Source organism: Lemur catta, chromosome 6 (genome assembly GCF_020740605.2).
Source record: "Lemur catta isolate mLemCat1 chromosome 6, mLemCat1.pri, whole genome shotgun sequence".
Lineage (NCBI taxonomy): Eukaryota > Metazoa > Chordata > Mammalia > Primates > Lemuridae > Lemur > Lemur catta.
The window spans coordinates 67,951,771-67,971,333 of record NC_059133.1 but is presented as its reverse complement, the minus strand read 5'-3'; the positions used below and the strand labels follow the sequence as shown (position 1 = coordinate 67,971,333).

The 19,563-nt window shown below is 41.0% G+C and overlaps 1 protein-coding gene across 1 annotated transcript in view; it reads right to left on the bottom strand.

Moving 5' to 3' along the window:
• The window catches only part of PKP2 (plakophilin 2), an 82,987-nt gene extending 63,699 nt beyond the window's left edge, over positions 1-19,288 (bottom strand). Inside the window, exons 1-3 of the mRNA XM_045554035.1 lie at positions 18,958-19,288; positions 4,942-5,054; positions 3,879-4,579 (exon numbers count right to left, since the gene is read on the bottom strand). Coding sequence (XP_045409991.1) covers positions 3,879-4,579; positions 4,942-5,054; positions 18,958-19,180 — 1,037 coding nt within the window. The 5' untranslated portion in view covers positions 19,181-19,288. The remainder of the gene's footprint in view (positions 1-3,878; positions 4,580-4,941; positions 5,055-18,957) is intronic.
• Between the last annotated feature and the right edge of the window lie 275 nt (positions 19,289-19,563).

Here is a 19,563-nt window from a genome sequence, read left to right as displayed (position 1 = left end):
AGGTGACTGAGTTAGGCAGTCTTTTGTAAAGGTAGATGCGAGCACATTAGTGCTCCTGTAGGCATTGCCTCAGAGAAGCCTAAGCAGGATGGCAACGTCTTAAGATCATGGTTAAAAAGTAATCTAGGACGTTTCTTTGGCTCCAAGAGGGTTACATTGGATTCATTCCAGTTAATGGAGACACTGAAGACATCCTGGGAAAGTGTTTTCTTATATTTGCTAGCAAGCACAGTGAGAAAATTAAATTCTTTTTTCCATCAGGCAAACCCACTAACATATGCATACCTGTACAGATGTGAGTAGTGTTGTAAAGGGTGTGTTTGCGTGTGGGTGGGTGTGACGCAGGTGAGGGGATAAGGAGTAATGGACCTCATGACTAAAAACTAATACCTACTGCTTTTGAAACACTTGTTCAAACATAGAAGTGTTAGCTCATGAGTATAAGGGTATTAAAAAGGAAGCAGAACACTTCTGTCATCTATACTGTGAATTATATAATGATCTCATATTTTAAAATGTTGTGCCTCAGGAGTTAATTTTAACTGGCAAAAAAAAATGCAGGCTATTAACCATTAAAACTAGAATTTGAGTCATTTTTATTGAATATATTATAAACATCTCTTTTAAAAGAGATGGAAATACTTTGTATGCATGACTCTGATGCCTTGGAGAGAAATCAAAACTCTCCAAGTCTCAAGCTCAATGGCAAAGTTAAGTCATTATCAACCATCACTATAGGTGTTTTAACTGATGAAAGATTGTTCATAATACAAGAATAGCCTTCTGTTTAATGCAGCTTTAAAAAAATGATTCAGCAATTAATCCATTTTATAAGCCATAAATGACTCAGGAAAGTTTGAATTTCCTGTCTCTAACACCCACAAATAATTCCATTACCCTAATCCTTTATTTTCCTGAATGTGATTCACAAAGAAGCCCTGCATTTATTCCCAGATGACCCAAAGCTACTTCACTTTATCACTAAAAACAATTCCTAAACTAAATGAAGACTTACTTCCTCAATAAGGTTTGCTATATCTGTCAGGGCATAAATTTTGTTTTGTTACTGTCTATAAAATCCAACTCCAGGCTGGGTGCGGTGGCTCACACCTGTAATCCTAACACTCTGGGAGGCTGAGGCAGGAGGACTGCTTTAGTTCAGGAGTTTGAGACCAGCCTGAGCAAGACTGAGACCCTGTCTCTACTAAAAATAGAAAAATTAGCCAGGAATCGTGGCGCGTGCCTGTAGTCCCAGCTACTCAGGAGGCTGAGGCAGGAGGATCGCTTGAGTCTAGGAGTCTGAGGTTGCTGTGAGCTAGGCTGACGCCATGGCACTCTAACCTAGGCAACAGAGTGAGACTCTGTCTCAAACAAAACAAACAAACAAACAAAAAAAATCCAACTCCATAATACGGCATACATTCTGACCCCAGTCTGGTCCCATTTCCTGCCATCCTCAATCCCTTTTCTTCCCCTTCCCAGATCATCTGTACCACCCTCAATCACAAGGGACTTTTAATCCTTCTTAAACACTGCCCCTTCACAAGCCATTTTCTTGCAGTTTTCTAGGAAGCTTATCATTCTATCTAACTCTTACCCATTCTTCAAGACTCAATTCAAATATCATGACTTCTGTAAAACCTTCTCTGGGCCCCACCCCCAGCTAGTGCTATTCCTTTCCTCTGTTCTCTTGCAGTGTTCCTCTCCTCCAACCCTTTCTCTCTCTCTTCGTCTTTCCTCCTTTTCTTCTTTCTCCCTCCTCTTTCCTTCCTGCTTCCCTTCCCACTCACTTTATAAAACACTTCGTGAAGCCAGCATGAATGTGGCCTGAGAGACGGGGTTGGGGCTGGGGGATAAGGAAGAACATTTGTTCCCTGGCCTCATTGTCCCCTGAACATTTTTAACTTTAATTATTAAATAATATGTTAAACTGGTGTCCAGGTAAATGAAAATAATGTGAGAGGAAGCAGTGTAAAATACTATTGGTCAGATAATGGTATTTGATATTACCATGTCTTATAATGAGACATTACAAAAAAAGTAAAAAATGAAAATAGAAAACAGTAGTTTTTTTGTGTGTACAATCCCCTAGTAACCAGTATTCCTGCTACTAACAACACAGCCCTGCCCCAGGCTGGTTCCCTGGATGTTAGAATTCAGCTACACCTCTGAAGGCCAAGCAAACATAAAGTAATAAATGGAGAGCTCCTGCCAAGTGTCAGATGCGTGGTAAGTTCAAATTCCCTTACCCTTATGATGATTTTAAAGTGTGGTGAAAGCACTACTGCAGTGGGGTGAGAGACTGGGAAGTGACAGGGTAGTTTAAGAAGCATGGGGGTGGCCGGATACAGTGGCTCATGCTTGTAATCCTAGCACTTTGGGAGGCTGAGGATTGCTTGAGGTCAGGAGTTTGGGACCAGCCTGAGCAAGAGTGAGACCCTGTCTCTAAAAAAAAAAAAATAGAAAAATTAGCCAGGCACGGTCGTGCACACCTGCAGTCCCAGCTACTCAGGAGGCTGAGGCAGGAGGATCACTGGAGCCCACGAGTTTAAGGTTGCTGTGAGCTATGCTGACACCATTGCACTCTAGCTGGGTGATAGAGTCAGACCCTGTCTCAAAAAAAAAACAAAAACAAAAAGAAAGTATGGGGCACAGAGATGCAGGAAGAGAAGAACTCCAGTTGTTGGAGGATGTGAGATGACAGTTTTGTTACTGTTGAAATTATTTTCCTAAAACCACGCCTATCACAAATCCTAGACTACAGTAGGCATTCCATAAATTTTAAATTATCCATTTAAAAGTCTTTATCAACTTTTCCCTCCATAAATACCTACCTGATACATTTTTTCCTCTTTATAAGTATGTTCATATTGCCAAAGATCTTACTACAAGAAATATTAGAAGTCTCATGCTGAATTTTACTTTATAAAAAATATTTCCTGCTTCAAGATTAGATTAGCCCTAACATCTTGAGAAGTAGCTTATCACCAGTGCCTGCCTAGTCAATGGGTACACTGTACAGTTTCACTTAAAGGGATGATCAGAGGTAACAAGTACCATTAAGCAACTTTAGCAATCAAACAATGATGACATATTTAACGTTTTACTCCAATGACACTAGAAGATCATTATTTCAAGAGTTACTGATTTAATCATTCATCCATTTCTCAACCTTTCTCTTAGTGACCTCCTCAGTTTACAAAATTTGTGCTCTAGTATTAAACCTGAATAAAGGTTAAGTTCCAAAACTAATTTAATCAAGCCATAAAGTAAATAGGAAAGGCAAAGGAACAGCTTCAAAAATTATTTTTATCACTCAGTATTGCCAAAAAATACCCTCCAAATCACCGATGATGGAAATCAAAAAGTAAAGGTACCAAGTATCAAAGGAAGGAAAGAGACATCTAGAAATCGCTGCCTTTCCATAGTTCTCACAGTCTCTTTGTGGTAGTAGTTACCAAAACAGCATCTGACGTCCACGCTTAGCACTAAGAGTAAGCATTTTTACCTTTTCCTTTCCTTATTTCAAGGAATGACTAAGAAAATGCACATTCTTGGTCTACTTTGGAGTTTGCTCTTGGTCAGAGCAGATTTTCATGCAGGAGAGGGATCCCTTCAGCCAGCATCTAATCTGGAACAGCCGGACTCAATGTCACACTTCCCCCCAAAGCTGCCATGTGACCAGGTAGCTTGGCCCCTGTCCCCGAGGTCAATAGGCTGATCTGTCAATTAGGCAGCTGCCTGAAAAGTCATTATTTTAATCACTTATCTCTGGAAGCCTTTCTCTCCAGCCCCAGAAGTGCCAGCTTACGCTGTCAGGGCTGTGGGAACAGAATGTGCTGGCACTGACTGAGCTGCAGACTCACAAGGGGACTCACCCGAGCTGGGAGTCGGTGAAAGTGCTTCTCTCCGCTGAGAGCATATTCCCACTGGCCCCTGCCGCCGCCTGGGCCACGGTCATGTGCGCCCTCCTCCCGCTGGAGTCCACGGCGACACTGGGCCCGGCTTCCCTGAGCGTGCGGGTGCTGTGGAAGGAGCTCTGATGCCAGGAGGACCTGGCGGCCCTGTTCTGAGTGACGGGCTGCAGGGGCACCAGAGGCCGCACCTGCCCGGCGGCAGGCCCTGACGTCAGGTAGTTCTCCTTCTCCAGGAGGTTGCCCAGGCTGTGACTGGTCCCCGGCCTGGGGTACGTGAGCACCACTGGGTTGGCAGGGACGCTGTCAAAAACGGTGTCACTAACAGATCCATACTGGTACTGTCTGTGGTACGTGTCGTAGTGGCGCTGCCTGTTTGCGGCTCCGCCATGGCTGAACCCCACGATTTCTGAGCGAGCGTATCTCGGTGGCATGAGCAGGGTGGCCCGACGGCTTTCTTGGTGACGCAGGGCAGGCCCAGCCTGGCTCCTCTGGCTGTAATGGTAATCGCTGAGCGAGTAACGAGCCCTCTCCGGGCTACTGTCCGGAGAAATCTCAAGTCTCCTCAGAGGCTGCCTCAAGGACCTTTCTTCCACCGACTTCTGAGAACTGTACTGTGCCTTTCCTCTCCCCCACCGACTTTCGTAAGTGGCAGTTGTGCCAGCCTGCACAGGAGAGAAATAAAGTTTCAATGAGGCATAAATCAGTTTTCATCTCTGTTGAAGACTGTTACAGAAGGTGTCCGTTTCTCTGAACCCGATAAGAAGGTGGCCCCTTTCTGGGTAGCCACTTTTCAAACAAGACTTGGTTGACCTGAGTCATATTTATTTGCACTAGGATGTGGCACTGGGGACTGTGTTTAAAGTTTCCAGTTTTCCATGGTGTCTTTACAAAATCAATTTTCTCAAAATTCACTCGGGAAATATAATACTTGGGGGAAAGGTAAACATTAAAAAACAATCTAAGGAAGTCTGGAAATGTTTTCACAGTTATCTGATAACTAGGGTTACGTTCTTTGATCTCCTACCTTTAGCATGTCATAGGTTTTAGTAACAGGGGAACGTCCTCCAGCAAAATCATTTTCAACCAAGTGTAGGTTGTAGACATACTCAGGAACACTACTGGTTCGGTGGAGACTTCCTGCAATCAAGCAAATATTAAAACAACTCAGAATATAAGTGGGCCAATCAATACTTACAGACTGTATAACAACTGTATATTGAACTTTTAAATTTAAGCAATTAAGGCCAATAACAAGTATTAAGTTTATATTAATGTTTTTAAATGCTGGTTTACCACTACCCTTGGATATGGCAAATGATCAAAGGTTACCAAAACATTCTCTACAAGTTTTTCAAAATGAAAGTTGAATTAAAAAACAAAAATTAAAAAAAGATAAAGGGAGAAGGGATTCACAAAAATCCAAAAATGTTTAGCTGTCACCGTGCTGAGGAATTTAGGAATTGCTCTTTCATTTAGGTGGTCTGTAAAGTTCAGTTTCTCAAGTCAGAGAACTCTGTTCCTGGGGCAGGAACGCAGAAGCTTTTTGTAATAAGTAGGTGCAGGCAATAAACATAATGGTGACTCAACATTACTAGATAAGACGGCTTATGTAAACAACAAGGTTGATCAGTGCAGTCAAAGAAAACATGAATCCACTTACCACCAAGGCTGGGGTTGACGTATTTGGCAATCTGAGAGTTAGGCAGGAGAGGAAATCAACCTCTATTCTACAAATGACTGCTTTTGTGGAATTACCTGGCTCGTCCTTTGTTTGGGGGTCCAGCAGCCAGCCCACTCTCCTGAAAATACTGCCACCGCCAGGAGGCAACTCTTGGTGCTCATACATCTTAAAATACATCTCTTTGAGAGGAGGGCCATGGAAGACAGCATCATGCCCCTCTTCTGCCTCCTTTATCCTTCTCTCAGCTTTGTCTCCCTCTTTTGTAATCTCTTACTGCCTTATTAAAAAAAAAATGGCCAATCAAAATAATCAAAGATCTCCAAAACCTGGGTAATTTCTAGTTCCCTAAAATCCTAACCAAAATTCCTTTTTCTGTCATGTAGCATTCTTTTAGAAATCTGAGGGAAGAAGAATAATGAACTCATCTAGGCTTCAGAGACTCATGAAAGATGCTGAGAATAAAACACAGGCAGTCCCTTTCTGATACAATGGGAACATAACATACTTTTCCAACAAATTGTTATAAAGTAAAAATTTCAAAAGGCTAACAATACATTCACAAGATATTCTGAGGGGGAGGAAGAATGGAAATTGTTGTTGGCAGACAGCTAAAAAGTCTGAATCCATCCCAAATTTTGTTTGTACATGTGTCCTTATTTCCTGCAGCCAAACAATCTGGCTGATAAACAATTTTCAAGCCTCAAGGAGGACTTCGGGGAGGCAGTGGCAGGATTGTAACTGTCACCCTAAAGACAAGGAAAGTTGAGATAAGCCAGGCATCTCCTGTTTTCTCCACAAGGGTTGGCAAAAGGTCAGGCAGCCCCTTAATTTGTAACCTCTATGACAACGAATGCTTGGAAACCTGGACCTTGAATGAGGGAAAGGAATCTTTCTTTCTTTTTTTTTTTTTTAATTCTTTTTGTAGAGATGGGGGTCTCAGTATGTTGCCCAGGCTGGATTCCAACTCCTGGGCTCAAGTGATCCTTCTGAGTAGCTAGGGCTACTGGTGTGCACCACGGCATCCAGATGGAAAGGATTCTTTGCCATGATCCCACAGCAAATGTTAGGTGAGAATTTAGGACTCAACTCTTAATGCCTGGCTGAGGCTCAGGCACTTGCTAACCCTTAATCCTCAACTCTGCACCCACTGTTCCTTCTCTCTTCCCTAATCCACATCCCCAGGCTACCAAGGGCCCTGCTGGTGTGGGAAAGGAGGCTAGCAGGACAGGTACAGGGACAAAAAGGTTCTAATCCTGAAGGTTCTGGGGACCAGTGTGCCTGCAGCCCTGGGAATGTGGAGAAAGGGAAAGGGTGAGGGAGGGTGCTCAAACTACCCCACCCCCAATAAAACAAGCCTTCTTTACAGAGGCTGTGGCCAGGCAGCAAAATGGTTGGCTAACACACAAGAAACCAAATTTACCATCTTTTCAAAAATTAGTTTCGGGGTATCCATGTTCAAAATTTCAGACCACATGAAAACTGAATATATGAAAGTCAGGGACAATCTAGAATGGGAAAATACTAATGGTCACATATACATGGAGGCTGGAACCATTAATTCCTGTTACTCTACAATAAAATGGCTGATGAGGAAAGCATGCAATTTTAGGAAACCAAAAAAAATTTTTGCAAATGGGGCCCCTGTAGCCCACCATCACCTGCAATATTACTCTTGCCCTACTTCCAGGAGTAGGTAGATATTCAGGAACAGTTAACAGGGGACTACTTCCATCTTTACGCTGACATTCCTGCAAAGATGTTTAAAATATACAAGAATCTTTGGACAGGACCCAGTGAAACAGTATATCCTATCAAATAGCTAATTAATCAGTGAGTTTTACAGTCAGGCTTGTTGAATTAATTTGTTTAACTCACATATTAAACATTCACACTGCTGCTGTGAGTTTTAAGGTTTTTAAAGCAATTTATATGAACTCACATTTCAATACTTTTCCTTTAAGTAGCTCTAATTATTTTATGTTTTTTTACAGTATTCTGTGATGCAGAGCCAGCTATTATCATCTCTATTTATAAATAGGGAAACTTAAATTACTTGCTTTAAATTGCAAAGAGATTTAATAGTCAGGTTTGAACTCCAGGTTCCACCCTGGAAGGATTATTATCATAGTTTTATGAGGACCCAAAACAATTATTCTCTCTTTCCTTTAGAATCTTCACCTGGACAACTCGAAATACTCTGTAAATATTAATCCTTTACATTTGCCAACATAAGTTCTTATAAAGAAGCTGCTTCTTCAGTTTTCAGATGAATGAACTGAGACCGGATTAATGATTCTCAAAATAACTACAAGGCAGATGGAAACAGGGAAATAAATGAGATTGATTTTTTTTTTTTTTAAACCATAGACTCTCCTGTGGAATACACATGCAAGATGTGACTCCTGACATTCAACCTGTAGTCTGGCTTCTCTGGTTAAACGGCCAATCTCAAACCACAAATGATGCCGATTAATATGCCTCGGCAGTCATGAGTTGGAGATCTGTATGGTGGATTAAAGGTGAATTAACAGCTGTGTCCTAAGATTTTAAAGGAATTTTAGACTTGATGAAATAAAAGAAAAAAAAAAAGGTAAATATTAATGAGGATGGAAACTAACTTCTTTAAGGGAAGCCGCTATTTTCTGTTCAATCAGAGAATACCATGTCTGTTGAGCATGTAAAATAACTTGGCCATGTCCTTTTCAGAAAATAGAAGCAAGAAAGCAAACAAAAACAAATTATACATACAGGTGCATCCTGCTTTAAATAAATCTAACATGAAAATCCAGATTTTCTTACACTGAAAATTAAGGTGTGACTCTATTTCAAAGGATTTGTTTACTTCAGAAAAGGTGGTAGGTATCTTCCCTAAATGGAAGAAATCTGTAGACTCACTCTGCAGCCTCCACTCCACTCCTTTTTGTGTGTCTGGACAGAGCATTTAGATGCCTGTTTCCCATAATTCCAGCTACTAACAAAATTTCTGAGAAAGAGGTTTACTTGAGAAAGCATACAATCAAATACTCTCAAAATTGTAAAGTGATGGGTTTCAGGACAGGCCATCCCAAAACATGGCACCTTGGTATCTGAGGAAACAGAAGCAGGAGGTTCACCCTCACGTTGCTCTCACACCTTTTCCCCTGAAGCAGATCATATAGTCAAACTGATTTTCCCTTGAATTAGGTCATAAAACTCTCATTCCAGAGGGGTCCTCCCTATACCTGGAGGAAAGGAATGTTACACAGAGAAGAATCTGAACAAACAGGCCTTGCTAAGTTCCCCCAGTTTATTACCATTGGATCATGCCCCCCCTTTGTCCAATCATACTTCTGCATGACTGTCCATAAAAATATACAGTTTTCTTTGAGTCTTCATTTCTGAAGGCTCACATGCCATGTAAAACTTATATTAAATACATTTGTATGCTTTTCTCTTGTTAATCTGTTGTTTGTTATAGGGGTCTCAGCCATAAACCTAGAGACCGATGGGCAAAGAAATCTTTTCTCCTCTACAAAAGCAATATGCTGAAACGAGATATGGTTTTTAAATAGAATTTGAGTCATAAAAATTTCTTTTTCACAATTTTTCATGAATTAATCTGTTCTAGAAAGAGGGATAAACTAGTGTGCATGCTTTAGTTTTTTTTTCCTGCTAAGTTTACCAACTGTTGCTAAATTTGACTTTTTCTGGTTGTTTTTGATTGACCTGGCTACTGAGGATCACAATGACAAGTGCACAGTGCATAATGTGCTTTTGATGTTTCTTAAAGAAGGTGATGGTTTACTAGGGAATATTTCAAAATAATAATGACTCAGGCAACATTATCTAAATCTTTTCTCCAAACGCCATGGGCATTTTATAGAGCTCCACTTTAAGGGAAATAAAGTAGGTAGCTGCAGAGGAGCTCCACCCTTCTCAAATAACAAGCAATTCAGGTCAAAGCAATTGCGGGGGTGAGGGTAATGGTGAAGTGGGTTAGTTGTGATGGTGGAAGGATTTCAAATTGCTCCAAAGATTACAGAGATGTAGATCTCACAGGATAATGGAATTTTCCTCTCTTTGCTGGTCTGAATGTTCATTGGAATGATATGATCCCTAAGTAGTTGTTAAGGGAAAAATATCTTTTTTGTTTTTGTTCATCTATGTTAATATTGACAAAATAATGGATAACTGTTAGGGTTAAAAACAATAAATTGATTTCTATAATCACAGTTTTGTGAACAGCTTTATTACCTAATTGGTTAAATACATTTATGAAATCAAACTGACACGCCTCTACCGTGGCTCCATTACCTGTATCTGGGAATATTTTTTAAAAATTCAACTAGAGTTTCCCTTATGGTAAGCAGGTGCTAGAGAATTGCTAAGCAAACAAAACCTTTATATATATATATATATATATATATATATATATATATATATATATATATATATATATATATATATATATATATATATATAACCTGCTTCTTTTAGAGAGAAGAGACGAAAACTCATTCAGGGAAGCATCTTTTTTCCCCAACCTTCTAGCACTCTCTGAGCTTGGTTAAAAAAGTGATTTGATTCACCTTGAGCTCTAAAAGAAGATTCCTAGAGATAAAGATATGTGAAGAGGTTCCCAGAAAAACAGGTGTGGATAAACGTACCCATACGGAATCAGCAGATGTTCACTACTGGTATTGATTTAAATGCTACATTTAATAGTGCTAACAACTACAAGCAATTGTCCTCACAGTGTGGATTCACGATGGTATTTTGGATGGAAAGAGAGCCTAAAAGTCTACAAGCTTATCATCTTCCTGTATTTGGTCTTTGTACAGTAATCTCTGGATAGGAATAGCTCTTCTTCTCTGTAAACCTTAAGAAGATTTAACTTCTTCATTAAAGTTGGGGGCATGTTATTTCAGGTGAGACATGGCGTCTTGAAACTTAATAGAAGGCATTTTTATAGCAATTCATATTTGAATGGCTCCTTACAGTCATTTACTAACAAAAGTAGGAGCTTAAAAGAAAGCATGAAATATGTCAAGATTCATCAATATATTGGTACTCCTGAGTTGGTGAAGGATTTTTTTGCATGTGTTGGCATATAACATAGGATTCATTTACCTGGATTTATATATTTTTTAAAATACTTCTTTTATCTTCTATTCCTTACTTTCCAAGAAAAACGACTAGATATTTATAAAAACCACAATTCTACCTCTTGCGTACAGCCCGGGTAAGCATTTGCTCAGGCTGAAAAATGAGTGGACTTTGTTGGTTTAGAAAACTATGGTGAAGAATTGTTTTAATGCAGATCAAAGTCTAATATGTTTTGTATTATTGAAAATTTAACAAAAAGTTGTGCAGTGCTGTACTTTGTGATGAGTTAACACAGTTCATATAATTGACTAGGAGAAACAACTCAGTGTTGGGGTATATATTGGGAAGTACTAGCTATGAGTGCTTACAAAGTTGAATAGCTCTCCTAGAAGAGTGGGCCACACACCCTATGTGCCAGTGTGTGGCTGACTACTCACTGTTATCACTCACATAATATACCAGCCACTAGAAGTCCTCATTTCCAGAAGCTCCCTAAGCAGTCTGAGAACTATCCTTTAGATATATATACCAGTTTATGGGATTTTGGAGATAATCCTCAAAATACTGCTCTAGATAACCACAAAAATACATTTTAAAAGGCCCTTTTATAGCACAAGTGTCTATGTCATATTTTGTTTGAGGTGTCAGAATTTGTGATTATAAACTGGTAATTTAGCATCCTGGTGAAGTATTGAGTAGATATATCCTGGAAGTGTCCAAATCTATTAATTCCTGCAACATTGTCTCCTTGCGTTGGCATTCCTGCCAATTCATTTGCTGAGCCCACAATGATTACTTATGAGACTTTAGAACGGCAATGACAAACATCACATTATATTCAAAATGATGTCAAAAATATAAATTTATAGAGCTCACAAATTACTTTTTGCTTTAACAAACTCACAATAGGTTTTCTTTGTAACGACTCTAAAGTCCTTTTATTCCCCCAGCAACCCGGGGTGGGGAACCTGTGGCCTCAAGGGCACATGTGGCCCTCCAGATCCCCAAGTGCAGCCCCTCAACCGAATCCAAACTTCATAGAACAAATCCCTTTATTAAAAGGATTTGTTCTTAAAAGGATTTGTTCTGTGAAGTTTGGATTCAGTCAAAAGGCTGCACTCGAGGATCCAGAAGGCCACATGGGGCCCAGTCTCTCACTTGCCAGGGCTAACTACTCCTAACTGATTCAAACTACTGTCCCTACTTCAAATCCACCGAATGTGCCAAATGTATTTTCACAAAACCTCTGCACTTTTCACGTTTCTCCCGTGCTGAAACACCCCTGACTCACAATTATCAAATTCTTTAACTTGCATTCAAGATCTCCCTCTACAATATGAGGCAGAGGAGAGGGTTGGGGGAAGGCTGCCTATAAGGTGACACAACTGAACTGAGTTTTGAGGGGCATGTGAGAGTTAACAGGCCAAAGAGAAGGGGTGGGGGTGCAAGATAAACTGCAGTGTGTGTTTTCAGGAGAGCAGGGGTAGCTGAGATAGGGATGAAGTTTGAGAAGCTGCAGGCATCAGATCATGCAGGACTTGGAATGCCATGCTGAATAAGAATTTTACTCCTGCAGATAACATCAAGGAACTGAAGGAATTTTAATCGGGAAATGATGCGATGAGATTTTAGAAAGTTCATTCTCTAGTAGCTCTGTGGAGAACAGACTGGAGTGGGGCCAGATGAAAGCAGGAAGAGGTTATATTATCTTCCATGGAGATGTTTACCCCTTTGACAGAAAGAATCCTATCTTACATTGCCACTTCTAGCATAAGCCAGCCTCAGCACTTGACAAGTTAATTGTTGATTAGTCAGAATGCTTAACATTTGAAATACCCTAGTTACACAAATTCAGTTTGCACTGAATCCTGAAGGCAGACATCTATTCTGTGCCTCACCAGAGTGGAGCCAAAATGTGAAGATAGTAGTGGCATATTTGCTTTTACTTTGTGGTGGATGGAAGGTGCTCAAATATTTTCTATTGTTTCTCTGTCATTCTGAGTATATGAAGAGGAAGAAAAGTTGCTTCCCCTAAAATATAGGCAGACTTTCTAAGTTAATAGAGAAGCTGAATTTGTTCATTTTGGCAAGGTTGATTTTATATTTGGATAATATATATTTACCATCATTCTTTTATCTGTATTGCTTGTACATTTATCTGTAATATTTTGGTGGTCTATAATAAGTTCATATTCTCTCTCAAGGAAAGTTCTCATTTATTTTTGTCCTTCAGTGAAAAAAGGTAATCAAGACCCAATAATCTTTATGTGATCCTCCCCACCCCCAGCCCATGGATACGTTACTGAGATTTAAGATTCAGGGGAGGCTGGGCGCCGTGGCTCACGCCTGTAATCCTAGCACTCTGGGAGGCTGAGATGGGGAGGATTGTTCAAGGTCAGGAGTTCAAGACCAGCCTGAGCAAGAGCGAGACCCCGTCTCTACTAAAAATAGAAAAGAAATGATCTGGACAGCTAAAAATACATAGAGAAAAAAATTAGCCGGGCATGGTGGTGCATGCCTGTAGTCCCAGCTACTCGGGAGGCTGAGGCAGAAGGATTGCTTGAGCCCAGGAGTTTGAGGTTGCTGTGAGCTAGGCTGATGCCACAGCACTCTAGCCCGGGCAACAGAGTGAGACTCTGTCTCAAAAAATCAAACAAACAAAAAAAAACCCACAAAAGATTCAGGGGAAATAATCTATCAAACTTCTAATGAGCAATGTTTTCTTCTGGAAATTCTGGAAATTAAGGAGCATGTTGGCTAACTAATATTGTTAAGCCTACTAAAGATGATTATTCCAAGAATATAAATATGTGGATTCTCTTAATGGTAATGGTGGGTTGTGTTTTCAAATGCTCAAGGTTCTCTTTTTCAAGTGTGCATTTTCATCTAGGTCTACATATTGAGCTCCCAAGCCTGTCTTTTAGCACTTTACTGCAAGAACATTGCAACTGTTTTTATGTACCATATCTAATCACCATTAACGGCATTACATACAAGATACATGATAGATTTTTAATATTTCTATTATATGAGAACTTGATAGTTTATTATTCTTACTCTAATGAGTCAGGAGAGCAAGGTGGCTTACTCTAATAGAAAGATTAAGTTTTCTCCTAATTTATTGTCTATTCCCAATTGCCATGCTGCCTTTTACTGCTTATTTACTTCCCTAGGGGGAATATGGTATTTGTCTTCATACATGTGTATACATGCACAAAATAGCTTGAGTCTAACATTTGTCTCAGATTGTATAATTTAAAATTATTGAGTATCATCTGAAATGGAACTAAATGATCTCATGATAGGCCATATTAATCAAGATTGATTTATAAACTCCAGAGGTTTTAGCAACATATTTTATTTCATTACTATCATAGATAGGTTGCCAATAATATGCTTGTTCTTTAAGAGAAGAAAAATAAATAAAAACTTTTAATAATTTTTATCGATCAGACCAGAAATTCAATTTTAGTGTAAAATCAATGTTAAATTTATGTGAAGATAAAATAATGTAGGTATGTATGCCCCTATTTTAATAAATGAGAAAAAAATTTAAAGCTGATATCTAAAATGACACTTCAGGAGAATGAGTTAGTGTGAACAATAAATACCTAGAATATCTAATTCTAGTGAGCTACTCTCTGTTCCCACCAATTGTGGAACTAATAGCACAGGGCATCGATAACATTAACAGTCTTTTAAAAAATCTAAGTGAACAGTCCTATTTTCTTTAAGGTAATTTCCTGCATCTTATCTGTGACGCATAGAACAATATACTTTTACAATCAAACTGTTTCTCTGGCTCTTTGTGGTTTCTTCCAGTTCCACTGATTCTGAAGCATCCTTACCACACCCTCACTCAAAACTTCACCCATAAAAGATGTGTCCTCACCCTTTCTAGGGGTGTGAAGTTTATTTTTTTCTAATCACCATTTTGTTAACATTCTATTTCATTTGACTAATTATAATCAGAAAGTATTTCTAAAAAAAAAAAAAGAAAACCTCACTTTTTTTTTTTACTTACTACACACTCAATCAGCTAAACACTGAACAAAAAGTGGCCCATGTGCTACGTCAGGGAGACGTGGAGGAACGTTAGATCCAGACGTGCTACTGACACCTTACTTACATTCAGAGCAGCAAGGCCACATCCCTGCCATCCCACCATCTCACTCTTTTTTCCCCCCTCCTTGTCTGATCCCTCTTACTTTCTGAATGACTAGTCACCTTGCTCCAAGAATTGCTTCATTCCAAGGAATTCCTTTTTGGCAAACAAAGAATTCATGCAGAATTTAAACAATGTCTAACTTTTTTTACAATAGCACCTATAACTGCCTTTTTTTGCTACCCTGAGACAATTTTCAGTCCCCTCTTCAGAATTCACTCTGATTACAAATATTCAAAACAGCTTTACCAGGGAAATCATCTAGATAAATATAGTACATCCCCAAGTTTTTATGGTAGATTTCCAAAGATGCTGTAAATTGCATTAGGAGACTGTTCATTGCACTTTATAAGTAGGACATAGGACGGTTTAAAACATGACTTTCTTCCTACTTAGGCACTCAAGAGAAACTGTGTAACAAGTAGTACTTACTTGCATGACAAGCATAATAAATAGGATATGGACACTTAATTTTTCCCTTTGCTAATACTTGCAATTTTTAAATGTCTTCTCTGTGACTTTTAGAAAAGGATTTTGAATATTAGCTATAATACAGACTCATTTCACAATGCTGCTATGTACTTCTGACTGCCCCGCACAAAGAGTTACAGCCAACTATAAAATGTTCAGCACAATTTAAAATAACACCAAAAGCCACTGAGTGATTTACAATGACAACTACCCAACTATATTAAGTCATTAGAAAGAAGTCAAAGAGTTAAAGACCCTTGCAAGGTATTTTATCAATAAAACAGTCAAACTGATCTCATCTCTGTTTTCAGCAGATTATCTGCTGCCTCAACCGTACAGGTTTGTCAACAATTCAGAATTCTCCGGGGCTCTGGCACTAACAACAGTTAATGTCAGGGGCTTTTCTTTCTGGAATTTCTTGTGTTGATACAGGATTCTTTCCAGACAAGAACTGTTTCAACAATTGCTTGTCTGTTTCAACTTTAGAGACAGGATAGTAATAAGGAAATAATAAAAATAATACAAGCATCATGAACCCCCAGACCTATTCAAAGAACTTTAATTAAACAACTTATATGAACCACCCCTGGTAATTGTTCCATGGCATGCTAATGTTACATTCCTTTGAAGCCGATTTCCTTTTTGAGTCTAAGAAAGCTGAGGCTTTAAAGTAAGTAGGTGTTGTTTGCTGCCTTATCTCTCTGCTTGATTTGCACTTCTGTGTAGGCTGCAGAGTGTATTTCAGCTTGCTGGGAAGCTGCAGTTGTAATCAAAATATTTCAAAGGCTTTGTTCCTTAGTTGGAAGAGCCACTCAAGTAATTGTCCTAAGTATTATTGCAGAAGTACCAAGATAGTTCCCTTTGTTCTACCATATCAACTCTGTGAACTATGAAATATTCATTCTGCTCCCTCCTAGAATGCTTTTTCTCCAATCACCTCCCTATGTTAATTCTACTGAATTTTTGAGATCTAAAAATCCCAATTCCTCCATGAAGCTTTTCAACATTTCCTTTAGCTAGGAGCAACCTACACTTCTAAACTCCATAATGTGTTAACTGTTCTTCTTCTGAGTCACTTACTACTTTTTATTTGGTAATGTATTTTTCTACAGGTAGGCTTCCTTCTTCAGATTTTAAATTTCTTGCTTTAAAGCAAGTAGAGTCTGTGTGTTTAATTCAGCACCTGCACAAAGTACATGCTCATTTGACGGTTGTTGAAATCACCAAGCAGTTGATGTACTATGTTGTAGAGAAGACAGATCATGTGTGGGGCTGAGACTAAACTTTCAACAAATGTTGACAGACAGAACCAACTTCACAGATGAAATGGATTCTCAGATCTACTTATTTTAAGGATATAATGAAATGCAATCACATGAAGATTCCAGAACAGGTCAAGTACATAGTAGATGCTTAGCAATGCTCCTTTTCCTTATGTTCGTGGTTCTCTTCCCCCCATTGATTGAATTGATGTCAAGTTGTTCTTCCTGGCTTGCCATTCCCATAGGATAAGAAAAAATATCTAATATGCATCCAGTGCATCCCACAAACAGAAGAAGCTTGTTGGGTTTCAATTTAGCACTGGACCTATGGGTACACAGAATGAAAGGGGATAATGATTCTGCTGGTTAAGGAATGACTGCAGTCATCCTGCAGTCTTTAGTCAGACTCCTAAGTCAAAATTTAATCCCAGCACTCTTGGAGGCTGAGGCGGGAGGAATGCTTCAGCTCAGGAGTTCAAGACCAGCCTGAGCAAGAGTGAGACCCATCTCTACTAAAATAGAAAAAATTAGCCGGGGATGGTGGTGTGTGGCTGTAGTCCCAGCTTCTTGGGAGGCTCAGGCAGGAGGATCGCTTGAGCACAGGACTTTGAGGTTGCTGTGAGCTAGGCTGATGCCATGGCACTGTACCCAGGGCGACAGAGTGAGACTCTCTCAAAAAAAAAAAAAAAAAAAATTAAGGTCTTTTCCCCAGTGTACTGTGGCAGTTCTGCGTTGTTCAGACCTCTCCACACTCTCCCAACTTCCTCAATTTTATTTAGAGAAAAACAGGAGGGGTCCACAGAGAGGCTTAGGGTTTAATAAATCCCACTTTGTATTAATCAAAAAACTTAATGATAAAACTGATGAGAGGTTTATAAATTCAGGTTTGGGAGATTGTAAACTCTGCCACTTACTGTCTGTGAGAACTCAAGTGTTACTTAACTGCTTACTTTCCTCATTTATAAAATAGTGATTAAAATACCTAGCTCATAAGTAATATAATGAATGCAAGCGACATTGCCCAATTTTCGGCACACAGTAGGTACTCAGTTACATTAGATACAATCATTGAACATCATCTCTTTACCTTTTGAGTACATAAACATTGACTGTCTGATCTTTTAGGATTCTTTTACACAAATTAAAAACAGTGCAGCCTCCCAGACTCTCCTGTTTTAAATCTGTGGTCTGGCCTGTTAGCATTTTTCTATTTTCCTAATGGGTTCTACATTCGACATTGCACGAATTACTTCCTACAGAAACAGTTCAACATTGCAGGAAACAAACTGATATCCCAATTTAATTGTTCAATTTCTTTCCACTTCTTTTTGCTCTAATAAGCCTATATAATACTTTCATAATGGAAACACACACATATACAAACACACACTAAGCAACTAATATAAGAGTTGTTGTGTAGTTTTGATCACCCAGCTTTAACAGGGGAGAGAAGGATACATCACGTTCTCTAATTTTCACATCTGGTTTGTCATCATCTTCCCCTTCCACCTCCCCTATCAATCACTAATATAATACGCCTGTGTGTGCATGTGTGTGTTTAAGTCTCTTTCATCTCGGAATTTAATTTTTTGGAGACACCAGCTTTGCACCCACGCCTGCACTGGGGGATGGGAGTGCAGCCAGCGCTCAAGAGCCTGCAGCAGCTAGGCGGGCAGGACTATTGCCAGCCGGGCCAAAGTTCCCTTCCTCTTCCTCCTCTTTGGCTGGTGGTGGTTCTCTGGACCAAAGCCTCCTACCCAATTTGTTCTTTTCCTAGACCAACCCCTCGTGTACACTGAGTGGGTGGAGGGCTCCAAAGTAGTTGGGCGAGGCAGCATAATCTCAATTTACAGGTTGTAGGAGCGCCAGTGCTTTCAGGTTTTCCTTTTTCAAAGTATTTATGGAGGTGATAGACTCTTTGCAATATCTAATAAAATCTAAGGGCACTTTCTCCCAGAAAAATGATCATGTACAACAAAATTCTGCATGGAATCTCAAAGTGTTCACAGACTCTCTGAACCCCGGGAGTAAGTCCCTGGTACCGGTGAGGGTGGGGGTGGACATGGGCGGAGTAAGCAAAGAAAGGGGCGAAATTCTGGACTAAATTCTTTAACATAGGTAATATGTGTATTTAATATACGTATATGACAAAGCTGAGTAAGAGGTTATGGCTAAAAGAGTGCTTTCCCCAAGAAAGCTGGTCTGAGTGTAGCGGCGCGGACAGGTCACACAAAGGGACTGCGAGCAACAGGTGGGCAGAACAGCAGGTCCTGCACGCCGGAACGCAGCGAGCCAGGCGACGAGGGCGAAGGAGGGGCAGGAGAGGGGCCAGGGGCAGGGTCGGGCGGTGCGGGCGAGAGGCGGGGCTGCACTCACCGTTGCCCACGAAGCTCCGGCCCTTCCGGGCCAGGGTCTGCTGCACCTGCTCCTGGATCCGCAGGCTCTTGGCCGCCTGGCTGCTGCGGCCGCTGCTCCCCGCCAGCTTCAGCTTGGCCTCGGAGGGCAGAGCCAGGCTGGAGCTGTCCAGTTGTCCCAGGATCTGCTGGCCCAGGACGGTCCGGATGTAGCCGTACTCGGCTGAGGAGCCGGGGTCTGCCATGGGGCCGGTGGGGGCGACCGAGCCGCTCGCCTGCCGCGGAACCTGCGGGCGAAGCCGCTGCGGAGCCGGGGGCGCTAGCGCGAGACCGGCCCCGCCCTCTGCCCCGCCCCCGGCCCCGCCCCCGCGCCGGTGAGAGGCCCGGACCCGGGGGAGCGCGGCCTCCCCGGGGGCGGGGGCGCGGCTGCGGCCGGGCACGCGCACTCAGGCCCGCCGGCGGGGGCGGGGCCCAGTTTGCGCGCGGACACCTGGCGAGCTGGGCCCGCCCACGGGGCAGTGAGGACAGGTACGCGGTCCGCTCGGGGTCGCACGAGTCGTCGGAAGCACCTCGGATGCGGCCTGGCAGGGCAGAGCCCCGCTCGGGTGCCTTGCTCTGCCGCCGCCCG